Source organism: Aegilops tauschii, chromosome 7, assembly GCF_002575655.3.
Source record: "Aegilops tauschii subsp. strangulata cultivar AL8/78 chromosome 7, Aet v6.0, whole genome shotgun sequence".
Taxonomy (NCBI): domain Eukaryota; kingdom Viridiplantae; phylum Streptophyta; class Magnoliopsida; order Poales; family Poaceae; genus Aegilops; species Aegilops tauschii.
In genome coordinates, this window is record NC_053041.3 from 66,791,889 (window position 1) to 66,806,764 (window position 14,876).

The 14,876-nt window shown below is 42.0% G+C and overlaps 1 protein-coding gene across 1 annotated transcript; it reads right to left on the bottom strand.

Annotated features, from left to right (window-relative positions):
- Positions 1-2,242: 2,242 nt before the first annotated feature.
- LOC109783392 (WAT1-related protein At5g64700-like) lies at positions 2,243-9,029 on the bottom strand. Its single transcript, XM_020341998.2, has 7 exons — positions 8,836-9,029; positions 8,281-8,343; positions 4,912-5,028; positions 4,477-4,714; positions 3,008-3,166; positions 2,650-2,801; positions 2,243-2,453 (listed from the first exon to the last, which is right to left on the bottom strand). Exons 1-7 carry the CDS (start codon positions 9,027-9,029, stop codon positions 2,375-2,377), a joined length of 1,002 nt encoding a protein of 333 aa, XP_020197587.2. The 3' UTR covers positions 2,243-2,374.
- Between the last annotated feature and the right edge of the window lie 5,847 nt (positions 9,030-14,876).

The following is a 14,876-nucleotide window of genomic DNA, read 5'->3' on the forward strand; positions in this document are numbered from 1 at the left end:
GCAAATGATATCTTGATGGTTCTATATTTTACGCATTTATAGAGCTCATTTGTTGCATGTTCTCTTCATATACTATGCCGCATTGAACCAAATAGTTGGCCATTATGCATGATTACCAATGTTTACACTTATCCATGTGCGCATTGCACATTTAGTATTTTATTTGGTTTTATTAGATTTTTTCTTTTCTTGTTTCTATAGGTGTTTTAGAGCAACCTAGGACCAAGCACGATGAGAGGATCAAAGACGGGTTGAATATAGAGACATCGAGAGGCCGGACTTAGCCATTTCGGAGGTTGGAAGAAGTCATTTTTTCAAACTTGTCCAAATCAAGATAACACCAAAACCGGATCGGCCTCGTTCTCAAGAATCCAACAATCCCAAGAACATCAAAATTGAAGTCTGTATGAAGAAATGACGGCCGTTTTACGAGAGGAGGACAGAACAGAAGACGACGTACCATACAACCATGGCTGGTCGTATGACATCCACACAACTCCAAAAGCTTTCTCTTTTGACCGGATTCTTCACCGATTTCATCCACAATTGTTCCCACGAGATTCTTGGCTTAGAAGGAAGAGATTGGGAGAGGATAAGGCTCATCTAGAGCCCTTGGATGCATCACATCAACGGAGGAGATCGAGGAGGCACCTTTTATATGCACCTCCATACCCAAGTCGCCACCTGGATCGCCTCCATCATCTCATTCATCCACAACACCATCTCCATTACTACTCCATCACCAGAGAAGGAGGGACACACATCAAGGGAAGAGGAGGAGGCTCCGCTACCATGAGCACCGGCATTCGGGCCAGTGCCATCGCATTGGCACCGTCATCGGTGCCGCCCCCATCTCCATCTCCACCAGCGCGGCTACCATCATCATCATCACCACCACGCCGCCATCTCTACCAACACCACCATGCCTTCTCCCTTAACCGGCTTGATGCCGGCTTGTAATTTGTCCCTAACCTTTATGTTTATGTTTGAGTAGTTGTACCAGTTCTCAGGGATATGGTTGAACCCTATATGATACTTGATGTGATCCAATATCTTATGTGATTCGAGTTAGTAGTCTTCGCGAATGTTGAGAGGAGCGCTCTCTCACAGTTTTGCCTTGTTGCCGTGAAGTATATTACTGTTGCCGTGAGGGTTGGGGATATTAAGGTAATTCGAGGTGACAGTAAAAGCCTCGATTCCTCGCCGTTGCAATTGGTAGGGGATAAACAAAGAACCCTTAGAGAGGCTGCATCCACGGGGAAACCCTTAATTATCGTAGTGATAACCGGCTTGGGGAAGCTGCGGTAGTGGTGTACGTGGCACGTAGTCTACCTAGAGTAGAACATGTTCTGTACCCGGCTCCGCCCACTTATGCATGTGACCAGTGAATAGAGGATACGATAGTTCATATTAGTGGTAGAGATTCCGGAACCCTCGAGAACACTTTACGAAGCGTCGTCCTTACTAACTTAGTGTCATTTAATTCCCGTTTTATCTTCTTGTTAGTAGTTTAGTTAATGGCCCTTTTTATCTAGTTTCCCTACCAACCGATAGAGTAGACTATTTCTAAACTCTGGTTTGGGTGTGTACGTAGCTGCGTTAAGTGGGAGCGTAGTCGTGGGGTTTGTGGTGTCTTCCTATCAGCTCCCTGTGGGTTCGACACTTACTTATCATGAAAGTGCTACAACAGCCCTGTGCACTTATAGGTCATCACATCTCAAAAATCCGAAGGTTTCAATTTTTGTTTGTGACACTACAAATCGTCGCAGAATATGCACGCCTAATGACGGCACAATGCGTCACCGAAAATTATCTTTCACGATGTTTCCTGTTTCGTCACCAGGGTTTTTGTCACTGAATAGAGCAAAATTTGTAATGTGATGAACATTCAGAAGGATAAACTTACTCAGAGGAGTTATCAAGATGATGATACTACACGGACAATAGTAGATTATGGGAAGTGTCAAGACATAATTAACACATGCTAATTAGACGTTAAATCACCACTTACCAAAACCACCGAACGGTTGCTTTGGGCAACCGATGCAACTCTCGTAACAGTCGCGTCTTTATGGATGCGCCCCTTTGGGGACAGTAAATATGTAACTTTTCATCATCCATAGAAAACAGCTATTTTGTCAGTTGCTTTTCTCTTTTTAACAGAAGAATGCATTGTCAAGTGTTGTTTTCATCTCTGCGACACATGGATGTTGGTTCCGTTTAGGTTTGTTATCCCAGTAATGTTGGATAGATAGTTTGGCGTCCTAAAATAAACCTTGTAATCTTCCATCTAACGTATTATGATCTTCATGTATAGAAGTACAAATGTTGTCATTTTTGCAGCTACAAGAACTCTGCCTTCAACCGATGAGATCTATTCATCACGTACTTCTTTTGATTTTGCCCAAAGATAAGTGTATAGCCCAACAAGCACCATGGTTGTACCGAGCAGGCTGCACATACAGAATAAACAAGAATGATTTAGTTCATTTTCTATTTAACAACAACCGTTACAGAAAATATCATTTTACCATAATTCATTTTCTGTTTAACAATGCTAGTTATATGAAATATCATTTGCAAAATAATCACATAAAACAACATTTTACTATAATAAAAAAATTGGAAGAAGTTGCAGAAGGGGCGTACCCTCCGACTGTAATTTCATCACCTATGAAGATGGAGGCCAGCAAAATTGTGAATACCACAAACAATGGGTTGAACATGGGAGGATATGTTGGGCCTCGCTTGGCCACAACCCATGAGTTCAAGCAATATTTCCCTGCTGTTGCAAGTGCTCCCTACACCAAATGAGTTCATGATGATTTCCAGTTAATAATTATACATCCACTTTTTTCATTATCCAACTAATTTAATTTAATCCTCAATGAACCAATTTCAAACAAATGTTGAGTTCCCTAGCTTCAAATGTATACCAGTTTTTTTGAAAAAAATGTATTGGTTGTAGTCTATTTTTAATTAAAAAATGCGAGATCAAGGGACTCACCGAGTACAAGATGGTCACAAGGTCGAAATCCCATCCTAGCTTCCATGCCTTCTTGTCTGTATTCAATATTATTCCAATTATTGCTGTTTGGAGTCCTCCAACCAAGCATGTCGCCATGGATGACCAATACTTGTATGGATACACCTTGAGAACCTTTGACTAGAACAACATGTCATGGTACTTTACGCTTTAATTTCTACTAACAAAATAATGCTGAAACTTTAAAAAACAAACATCTAGTTATGGCTCTATGGCACAACCCAGTCACATGTCGATGCTCTTCTTCTATGCAACAAGATCATCATGAACTCATTCATGACATGCAATTAAAAGCATTGCTATTTACAAACAGGGAAACAATGGTTGCTAGTTGCACACATGAAACAGCAAAACACGATGACATCAACGAATTAAAAGCTGGGTTTTGGTAATAAAAAGTGGTTTCCTGCTTACCCATTTCCTCGGCTCAGAAATCCATATGCATCCTTAACCCAATGGTGTCAAACTAAATCGGAGATGCGGTATTATTTCAGCAAACGATTTTACACTCCTTTATTACCATGTTGTAATGCACTAGTTATCATCCTATTTTGTAACATGTTGCCATGCCATCTAGTAAGTACATTGTCGACATGGTGGTAAAAGTTACCAAACAGTCATGTAAGTACATCCTCACTCTTTACATTATTGTAAATGTTACAAGTGAGTGTGATAATTACGTCACCACCAACACTAACCCTGACCATCATGATTAATACAACAACTGGTAAGTTTTAACCAAACATCGTAGTAAATACATCACTATCATGATACTTATATCACTACTATGGCGGTAAGTAAGAATTCTGAAACACGATAGCAAGTAACTATTTTTTAGGGTATCATCATACCACATTCGGTAATACAAACAAACATGGTTACTGCATTAACAGTATTGTAGTATTTTATTTATGTATAAATTATTAATCTAAATACAAGGCAAACTTCTAGGGACACCAAATAGTGGTGTCCATGATATAGCACCTCTTCGTGAATATGTGCTTACACGTGTGCATAATTAAATACTTCTTGGTTAGCACATCTAGAACAAAAATTGACGCTATTAACCTCTTAAACTAACAAAGTAAAGTAAAAGGGGGTAATGTTTGAACTTGTATGTTGATAACTTATACTCAAAATGCCCATATGAGATATAGTTTTCATGAAAATGAAGATGACGGTGAACACCGATCTTAAATTCGTGATATTTCTTTTGAAAATTTGGATTTATTAGCAATCTCTGTGATGTCATCTATTAAATGCATGCAAGTAGTACCTATGTCGCATACTCTCCTATCTCTCCGCTCAACATGCATGCCTAATATTAAGACTAATGAGCATACATCTCCCTACTCGAATACCAAACAATGTAATGGAATTGACACAAATAATGAGGGATAGCAACAACATGTCACTGCATGGACGGTTACCTGGAGCAGGTACCAGCAAGCAAATGTGAAGCTGCTGCCTAGTAAGAATATTGTACCTCTTAGTTGATTGCTTGCACCCTCAGGTGTCTGTTCCTTGGGGTGGATCTTTAGGATGGGATTCCAGAGATGCAACGCCTTGCCCTTGTAAAGGCTGATGAGCATCGTGCCTCCAACAGAGAACAGAACACCTGCAACCTTCAGTGATCTAAACGCACTCCAAATTCGCAACGTCTCCATTCTAATATGTTCAGGAAAAACACACACGTTTGTTAGAAAATAAGATAGAATACGATGAATGTTGATTAGTAGTTGGAACATTTAAATCCATCACTTGAGTTTGCGTTCTTTTGTGGGTCGCCAAGAAGTTGATTTTGGGCCCAGTAAATTAAAGTCAAAATTTATTGTAAACACGTGAATAATGAAGAAATTTGATACCTGAAGAGGACTGAGAGGATGAAGGTGGCCAGTGGAATTAGGTTTAGAAAGATGACAACATAAGACGGTGTTGTATCAAGGAGGCCATAGTAGTATAAGCTCATCGGCAGTGCGTACCTGCATACCATGAGGTGTGGTCACTTGCATGTGATCTAATATTTTCTTCACTCAATTGTCCCTATAATCGGCTATATTATATCTTGAAACTACTTTTCTACCTATTTGTGTATGTGTGTGGGGGGGAGGGGGGTTATTGTTCTCTCTCAAGCTCTCGTCATGGAAACACTATATTTCTACATAAGTAAACAATTGATCTGGATTGAAAAATGTACCCTATTACAAATCACTATAATATGGCGGCTTTGACCGAAGATGCAAAATAGAGCTCGAGCTCCATGGAGCTCTTTTTTTTGAAAAATTCAAAAAAATCATATTTTGAAGATTCTAAAAATTCTGAAAACACACACATGTTTATTTGGATGTATTCTACTTGTGAGTAAAGTTTGATGATGGTATAAATTAAGGTGAGATCTATAGAAAAAGACAAATATGTGATTTGAAAATGATGAATAGTACACACATTGTTCACTATTGAAAATGCACGGATTTTTCTGTTTGTATAGCTGGTCTGTTAATGTATTTCATTGTGAAACTTTATACACTTATATTTCCTCCTCCCAATAAGGCGACCAGGGTTTCCCCTCCTCCCGTCAACACTGCCGCCGGTCCATCCTGCCTTGGATGGCCTTTGGGCCGTGGAGGTGCCAAGGACACCAGCCCCTTGCCCATAGGAGGGACCTCGCTCTCATTCTTGTTTGATTCAGTACCTTGGTTGGGGCTTTGTGGCGACAGCGATATCCTCGAGTTGGAAAATGTGTTGGAGATATGCCCTAGAGACAATTCTGTATGATGCTATTTCCTATGTGTTTATGAATTAATATAGTCCTTGGGCATTAGCAATGATGTGTATCAACAAGTATGCGGCTTGTTTGTGAGACTATATATGATATGATGATCATTTTAAATGGTCCCTTTGTCAAAAAGGTTGTGTGGAGGCACATCTGACTAGACTAGCATATGACACGGTGGATGGCTTGGTCTCAATGTCCATGTAGCATTGGGATGGTAGCCTTATAATATGGACTCGGAATGATCTGGAGTCAGATTCGACGTGTTAAGATAAGGTTTGAGTCCGACAGACCCAACTGTGAGATGCAGCGATAGGTCATATATGACCGAGTCTCCATTATAACTGGTGTTATGTGTCTTAAGACCTGAGTTCGGTGCATGGACTCAGGATGGTGACCGACCTGCCTTGGGCCAATCAAACGCTACTCCATTATTGGGTAGTTATAAAGGACGCTTTTGGGCTTGTATAGATCCATGTCGCGAGACATGGTCGAGCAAAATGAGATTTGCCCCTCCGATCTGGAGAGATATACTCTAGGCATCTCGTGTCATCTGACCTGGATAAGCATGGCCATGCGACAAGGATTAGGAGATACTCCGGTTTTTGTAGGTCGGCATCACTGGAATGAGCAAGAGGGCGGGGTCGAACAAGGATGGCCGATTCACCTTGAGCTTGGCAATATATATCGTGAGGAGAAAGGAACAGATGTGTGACATATTGTACAAGCTCGCCAAAACTGGCTTCATTGTCTGCTTGGAGGTTGACACGTTTTGCAGATGCCTACCAACAAAGTAGGTCGGATGTGATCCGCCCTGCGACCAAGTCGACTTAAACCTAAGGGGTCGCGTGCTTAAGAGAAGGAACATACGAGGTCGGGTCCAACTTCGCAGGTCGGATGTAATTCGAACAGATCTTGGATGTGGGCCGAGTAGACTTGTCCGCCATAGGATCCATGGGGGGCCTATGTGATGAGCCCGCGATGGATGCCTACGTTGAGGTGCGACACATGTTTTCAGTTGATTGCTTTTTCGTTGTCATTAGGGCTTTGCATGTATTACAAATAGCCACGCCCACTTGCCGCCGACTGTGTGATCGAACCTAGCAGTCCGCCGCAAAAAAAGGATCTACCAGTTTGCCGCATTGTGTTCGTCCTGCACGCGCGGATACTATTAGAGGTAGTGCACTTGCACCGCTCTGGTGTACCTGTTCAAAGGATCTGGCGATCGGCTGTTCAAGGGAATCGACGGGGAGGAGACAACTCTGACTCCATGCTGCTCCTACACTTCTTCCACTACAAGGACTGCGCGTATAGTGATAAACACGTGATCAATCTCCTTAGTATGATCCTAGGATGATTTGCGCGTAGGAGTATTTTTATATTGCAGTAGATGCACCTAGCGTATCCTAGCATAATGTCTCTCACATATGCTTCCCGTCCCCAATGGTGCATCTAGCATCATCGAAGGCCCCGTGGCGGTGTGTCTCCAACGGATCATGCGGGATTTGGTCGGTGATGGTATTTGATGGATCTGTGGATGCAGTCTTCAATCGTGTGTCTACATGTTTGATCCTTCTGATATATGCATCTCTTCATCGGTGACAATTTTTGTTCTAGTGCGTTGGCCTTATGGGGTCTTAGGACCATGACTTACCGTCAGTCACCTACAACAAGGTTTGCCCGGCTCCGACGAGGGAGGGCGATGACGATGGCATGCCTTCGGTTCGCTCCAGTGCTTGTAGTCGTTGCTAGGTGATCCACATACCTGGTTATTATTTTTTGTTACTTTTGGTGTTCTCTGTACTGCCGTGATAGATGATGAATACTCCCTCCATTCACTATTATAGGATGTTTTGGATATTTTAATATGGACTACATACGGACTAAAATGAGTGAACAAACACACTAAAACACTTCTATATACATTTGATTAAGAAAAAAGTTAGAACATCTTATAATTTGGACAGAAGGAGTAGATTGGAAGTTTCTCCTGTGAAACAAAATACAATACACCCAGATGAACATGCGGTTTATTGTCCAAAATTTATTGAAGCTTTGAAATATCAGTTTTGAAAGTTTCATTAAAACAAGCTCCATGGAGCACGAGCCCCAAATGCCTCACTCGGCTTTGACTCATCACAAATTCATTTGGTACTCAAGCATTTAACCGAAGTTTGCTCATGAGATCTTTTTTAGGAGAATTTTAACCTGCACTAAATATAATGTCTTAATGAATTGAAGAGTTACTATGTTGTTATAATTTATAACTAACATGCGTGGTGCTGATATAAAAGAATGACTAGGCTATAGAGGTACAGAAACAGCATAAACAAACAAAAATACTTCCTAACAATCATTTGCACGCCAGCATGCGCACAGATGCAATGTACTCCCTCCATTCCAAAATAGATGACTCAACTTTGTACTAAGTTAGGGGCTTTGTGCTGATGAACGAACGTACCCGATGAAGGCGTTGAGGAAGATCCATCCAGTGGCGTGCCAGCCCATCTCCCTCCACTTGCCCCTGCATATACACAGCGAAATTCACAACTAAGCTAACTAGTTTCAAAATAACTGAGTTTTATGTTTGTCCTAAGTCAAATATGTATAAGTTTGACCAACACCATAGATAAATGGACTAACATCTACCACACCAAATACACTTAATAAGAAAATATATTCTTAAAATCTCAACTATTTTTTACGGCGAAAACTTTGGATCTATTTAGGAACTGTCATGGCAGTATGAAGAACACCAGAAGTAACAGAAATTACATACAGATCCCTAGACCACCTAAGGGCGACTACAAGCACCGAAGCAAGCCGAAGGCACGAGATGTTATTATGTTTCGATATAGACTTTGTCAAACTTATATACATTTGACATAGGACAAGTTTAGAACTTCAATTATTTTGGAACGGTGGTAGTAAATTTTATGTATGCTGGATAAAAACTAGCGACTATTTTACTTTTTAGTTACAAAGTTGGAAGATTTTGAAAGCTAATAGTAAACACCTTTCGTTGATGAGCGCCAAGGGGAGGATGAAGGCAGCACCGAAGAGGCTGGCGTAGGCGAGTAGCACCAAGATGACCATGCCGCCCCCGATGGAGACCTTGGACAGCAGGATATTCCCCGTGATGATCAGCTGCACCAGCACCATCGACGCCGGCGTCCTCCACCCCGCCTTCGTCTCCGCCTTGATGTCCATCGATGGCGCACCAATATATACCACCGGTTCTCTGTGTGTGGGTTTCAGGACAGGGCTGGCTATGTTGCAAGCGTGCACTTGGAAGCTGAAACCTGATAGCACATATATAGGAGCATCGAGTTAATAGCGTTTATTTAGGGGTATCAGTCTATTTTATAGCATTTGTAACACCACAGGAGCACATACCAGCATTTTATTTAATCTATTATATATAAAAGTACTTTATGGGCTAACCAAAAAAAAGAATTATTCTAGAAATTACCACAAAAATTAGAAACATCTAACCATTTATTTGATAGAGAATTTTTTTACAGCCGTCCGATCTAGGTAGAGGAAAATTAATTACCCACCTTTGCCATTACATATCCATATATAGTGGGGGGACCAATGGCCTTCATTAACTTCCATCATATTGCCGATAAAAAGAATTCCTCATACCTCTTCAATCTGATCTATGTAGGTAGCAAAAAAGGCCACGAAAGAAAACAAAACGCTGCCGCCGCCGCCTCCGCATTCACGGATGAGATCCACGGGATCACGGCAGCCCAACCGTTATTGCCAGCCGATCCGATCAAGATGGGGATGGCCAGAAGTTGGAGCACCAGGATGACGGATGGCCGAAGGATCCTGGAGGCCATTGAATCGCACACCCAATTCCAATAAAAGTAAGTATGCCATGATTAATTGGTTGTCTATATATGGATTAGGTATTTGTGCGTGGTTGGTGCTAGCCGCAGTACCTGCATGATTGGATCTTGGAGGCAGTTGAATTCCAGCCAATTCCGGTTAAAGTAAATATGCCTTGATTAATTAGTTCTCTGTAGACGAATTAGGTATTTGTGCCCGCATGGTTGGCTGGGGAGTTGGGTAGAGAATAAGCTATTGTTGATTACCGATTGAGACCAGACATTCACACATGCATGCCCCCAGTCCTAACACAGTCCCCCTCCCGATCAATCAAAGATTTTTTTTCCATGCACACAGCACACAACCCATATATAGCTATGTGCCAGAATGTGATAGGTACGCTAGCTTTATCAGTTTATGTACAATAGTACAAGATACAATGTTTGGACTTCAACGAAGTTTATTGATTATTCGATCAGCCAGGAGCTCAGAACTGTTGTGGATGTGCATGTTCAGGTCACTGGAACTAGCTCTATGCAAGGACCGATCAGGTGATCGAGTATGTGCTGATGTACAAAGCATCGGCTAGCAGTAATCCATGACGAGAAGTGAGCTTTTGTTGTCGTTTTCGTCACCAGAAAGGGTGGCTTGCAAAGAGATGATCTCAAGCACCAACTTAGTTCTGAACGTTAGTGTTCAGGGAGAAGCCAGGGAGCACCCTGAGCACTATCGTTCTGGATCTGCCCGAGTTTGGGACTACAATGACGGTCTTCCAGGCAGCGGAGAGCTACAGGTAGGGAGTGTGACTCGGGAGTTGGGAGTAGCAAGGTAGCCAAGGAGGAGTATGACGTGGACTTTATAACTATTGAATGACGCAGAAGGCTGTTTTGGTTGTGGGCGAATATTGCGGTGGACACTGCAACGAGTACATGGATGCGTACCATAGCCTCTAGCTGGCCGTGCACGTCGCCGAGGTATGCCTGCACTATGTCATGTACGATGGGCCATCCCAGTTTTACCCTAGCGTAGATATGACGAAGGTGAATTAGTCGATGAGTGGCTGCACTGATGTGTATTCCGTGTCGACTACCAGCAGGATGTCGTACTTGGCGCACAGTTCGCAATGACGGCCAATAGTACCTCACGCTCCTCATCGGTTGTTAGTGACGCCAGCTCCAGTGGTTCCATGTACAACGGGCTCGAGTTGGACAGGTCAGAGCACTTCTTACCATTAGATTGGATGCTACCTAAGAAATTACTGCAAAACAGCGAAACCGACTTGAGCGCGACCTTCAAGATGCCCCAAAAGCTATATGGCTCTGTGGCACGCACGTGTCCGGCATCAATGCGTCGTCATCCGTCGTGTTAATCCACGCTAATAGAAAAAGGGCCTATTGTCCTTATTGGTAAGGGCCTTTTGTCCCGGTTTTTGAACCGGGACTAAAGGGTCGTTACTAATGCCCTAACCCTTTAGTCCCGGTTCTTACACGAACCGGGATAGATGGGCCTCCACGTGGCCGGTGCGGCGAGCCCAGGCAGAAGGGCATTTGGTCCCGGTTGGTGGCACTAATCGGGACCAATAGGCATCCACGCGTCAGCATTTCAGTGGCTGGGGTTTTGTTTTTTTAAGGGGAGGGGGGTTAGGGTTTTGGGGGTTATTTTAGGTGTTTCATATATTGTGTTAGCTAGCTAATTAATAGAGAGAAGTGTCCTCTCTTATCTCCGTGCTTGGTCGACGCTACGTACTATATACGTATGGAGAGGACTAGACACGCTAGCTAGTAAGCAAATGAAGGAAACAGAAGATCGTCATGAACATATGCATACAGAGAGAAGTGATATCGACCACCTCTCCTTCTCCGAGAGATTGGTCGAACAACAAGTTCTCGTATATCTATCCGACACTACCGGCTACATATATACAATAATTATCTCTTACAATATAATCTCCTAATTAAATTGTAAGAACACAGGGTCCACATAGTATTCTTCGTTTTCAGCGATCACGTGGTCAAGGAAGAATGCCGCCAATTCCTCTTGAATTGCTCGCATACGATCTGGTGCTAGGGAGTTCATCCCGCATCCGAAAGATCTAATTTAAAGAAGAGGGTCAATACATATATATATGAATAAATGAAACTCAACACACAAATGATGGTAATAAAATAAAATTGTGAATATTATTGCTTACGCACTTCATATTGTTCGTTAGAGTAGCCCCGCTCACAGGTTGTGTAGCGGATGGACTCGCAAATGTAGTATCCACAGTAATTATTCCCGGGTTCCTGCCACAACCACTTTACAAGAAATAGAGGTCAATCAAACTGATAAGCAAGCATGCTAAATGGTATTGATGAAACTAGCGCTTGAATCACTAGGAGATGCGCGGAACATGCTATTATAGTACTTACTTTCGGGTGTCTAAATTGCAGCTTCTTCGGCAGTCCCGGTTACCAAATTAATAGAAGTTCATCATCACATTAAAACCAAAGTACATACATAGTTCTCATCTAACAACATATAGCTCTTCAGAGCATCTAATTAATTAAACCATACATTAAAACTATGTAAAACATTTCAATGCGAAAACAAATGCGATCATAATCGCAACCAAGGTAACAATTGATCCAACGGCATAATGATACCAAGCCTCGGTATGAATGGCATATTTTCTAATCTTTCTAATCTTCAAGCGCATTGCATCCATCTTGATCTTGTGATCATCGACGACATCCGCAACATGCAACTCCAATATCATCTTCTCCTCCTCAATTTTTTTTCCTTCAAGAAATTGTTTTCTTTTTCAACTAAATTTAACCTCTCGACAATAGGGTCGGTTGGAATTTCCGGTTCACATACCTCCTAGATAAATAAAATCTATGTCACGTTGGTCGGCATAATTTTCATAAATAATAAATGAACCAGTAGTTATAAAGATAATATATACCACATCCGAATCATAGACAGGACGAGGGCCGACGGGGGCGGATACCAAAACCATCACACTATATAATAACAAGCAATACAATAGTAAGAAAATTAGACAATCTATCTAAAGTAAGAATTTTTTTCTTTCAGAAAAAAGATAAGAACAAGAGGCTCACCACGGTGGTGCCGGCGACGAGATCGGCGCGGGCGATCAACGGCGGTGAAGACGGGAATGGGACGTGACGGGCCGCTAAACCTAGACAAATCTCAAGGAAAATGAAGCTTTGAGGTCGAGCTTCGAGAGAAGAAAGCTTAACTACTGTGGCTCGGGCATTTCATCGAACGCCTCATGTGCATAGGAGGTGAGCTAGAGCACCACAAAGCCCTCCCCTCGCCGGCCAGAGAAAAACAGAGCACTGGAGTGCTCTGCTCACGGGCGAGGGGTATATATAGGCACCTTATTGGACTAAAGGGCAGGCTGTGGTCCCGGTTCAAGCCACCAACCGGGACCAATGGTGGTGGGCCAGGAGCGAGGCCCATTGGTCCCGGTTCGTCCCACCAACCGGGACCAAAGGGGCCAGATGAACCGGGACCAATGCCCCCACGAGGCCCGGCGGCCCCTGGCCTCACGAACCGGGACCAGTGCCCCCATTGGTCCCGGTTCTGGACTGAACCGGGACTAATGGGCTGACCCGGCCTGAACCAAAGCCCTCTTTTCTACTAGTGCCACATAATGATCCGGTAACTAAAACCCTACCAGCAGCGCATCCTCTTGCAATAGATCTAGGTATGTTATTGAGGAGATTTTGTTTCTTTGGTAGTTCATTGACGCATGGCAGCATGAGTAAGTTTGCAGAATAGTGTCTAATTTCTATAGCTTCACTGACTAGGCAGATGAGGTGTGGTGCATCGAAGAAGTACCAAGAGGTATCTTCAGAGTAGATTCAGATGAGGTGTGGCAGCATGTTTATAGATGTAGGTAGCTTGGTCTCCGCTATTTCTCTATTTTATTCTCGATCGCTTGTTAACTAAAACAACAGCCATTGGTACTTTGCTTTTAAACGAGATTGCAATGTTGTACGCAGTGCAAAACAATGGATTGCAGGAAGAAAAAGATTCCAACATTATTTGAGTCGAGAAAGGTAGAAAATATTACTACTATTCACTCGTGGCGAAAATGATTCCGCAATGATTTGAGTCAATAAAGGAATCAAAATTTATCGTTTACTCTATGATTCTGTAAGGATCTAAACAAGAACAATGTATGTTTATTTAAATTGAAGTTGCAGGTTTCAGTTCTTGTGTTGGAGTCGGGAAGGTGAACTTTACCTCCATTGTCTATCCTTTCTTTCTCACCACAAATTTTCCTTAAATTTGAATGGGTGCCCGATACATGGTTGTTTACTTTCATGTAGACATATTCACTCACATTCTTTTGTTATTTTCTCTAAAATACCTACTTCATTTTTGTCCGTTTTTCTCAACTTCTCTTTTAAATAAGATTTTCAATATTATTCATGCCCTTAGTTGACATGACTAATAAAATCCTACAACTTCTTTCTTTCTTGGATTTTATTTCACTTTTCATGGGAACAGTTAAAAATATGCTCGCGTTTGTCCACAAGTTGCCAAAGTCCTAGATGGTATATGGTGATTTTTCTCATGAGCGTTACAAGGTATAGTAACCAAATGCTTTTTGTCAACTACCTTGGAAGTGCTCTGAAAATTGTGAAACAAGAAAAAAAGTTGTACCACTTGATTATTTGGCTGCTTTATGTAGCAAATAGGTTGATATCTTGCTGATGAGCTCATCTAGATAAATGCATTGCCCTTTAGGCAATCAAGGAAAACCGACTATATAGCGAGCTATAATCTTGATACGTTGTGTTTCTACATATAATATGGGTGAGGTTTTACAGAAGTTGTGTGAATATGGGTGGTGAAGTTAACAAGATCATAGATTGAAGTTTATACAATTGTCAGCAGTGGGATCAAGATTGATGTTTCTTTTGTGTTGTTGAGTACATTTTGTTTCTCTCCCAAGGAATCATTGATGGTGATCTGATGTCCCTCATGGTTAGTATTATCAGTAAACCACTTACTTAGATGTATTGTTCACCCGAGAAAAAATATGTCCTCCATACATCTAGCCACATGCTCCTATCTTGCGTACTCATATAAAATCTTCCACTGGAGTAAGGCTTCTCAACTTTCTTGTGTCATTGACATATCAAGTGAAAATCTTAAGCTAATTACTAGATGGGGATAAATACTGCAAGACATTTATCTATA

Bases quoted from the DNA above. Each gene is read 5' to 3' on its own strand.
- LOC109783392 (XM_020341998.2), bottom strand. From the start codon at position 9,029: ATGGACATCAAGGCGGAGACGAAGGCGGGGTGGAGGACGCCGGCGTCG. The intron at 5,029-8,280 runs GTACGTTCGTTC...CATGGTATGCAG, and splicing joins TTCCTCAACGCCTTCATCGG to GTACGCACTGCCGATGAGCT. The intron at 2,454-2,649 runs GTACGCCCCTTC...CTGTATGTGCAG, and splicing joins GATGAAATTACAGTCGGAGG to CCTGCTCGGTACAACCATGG.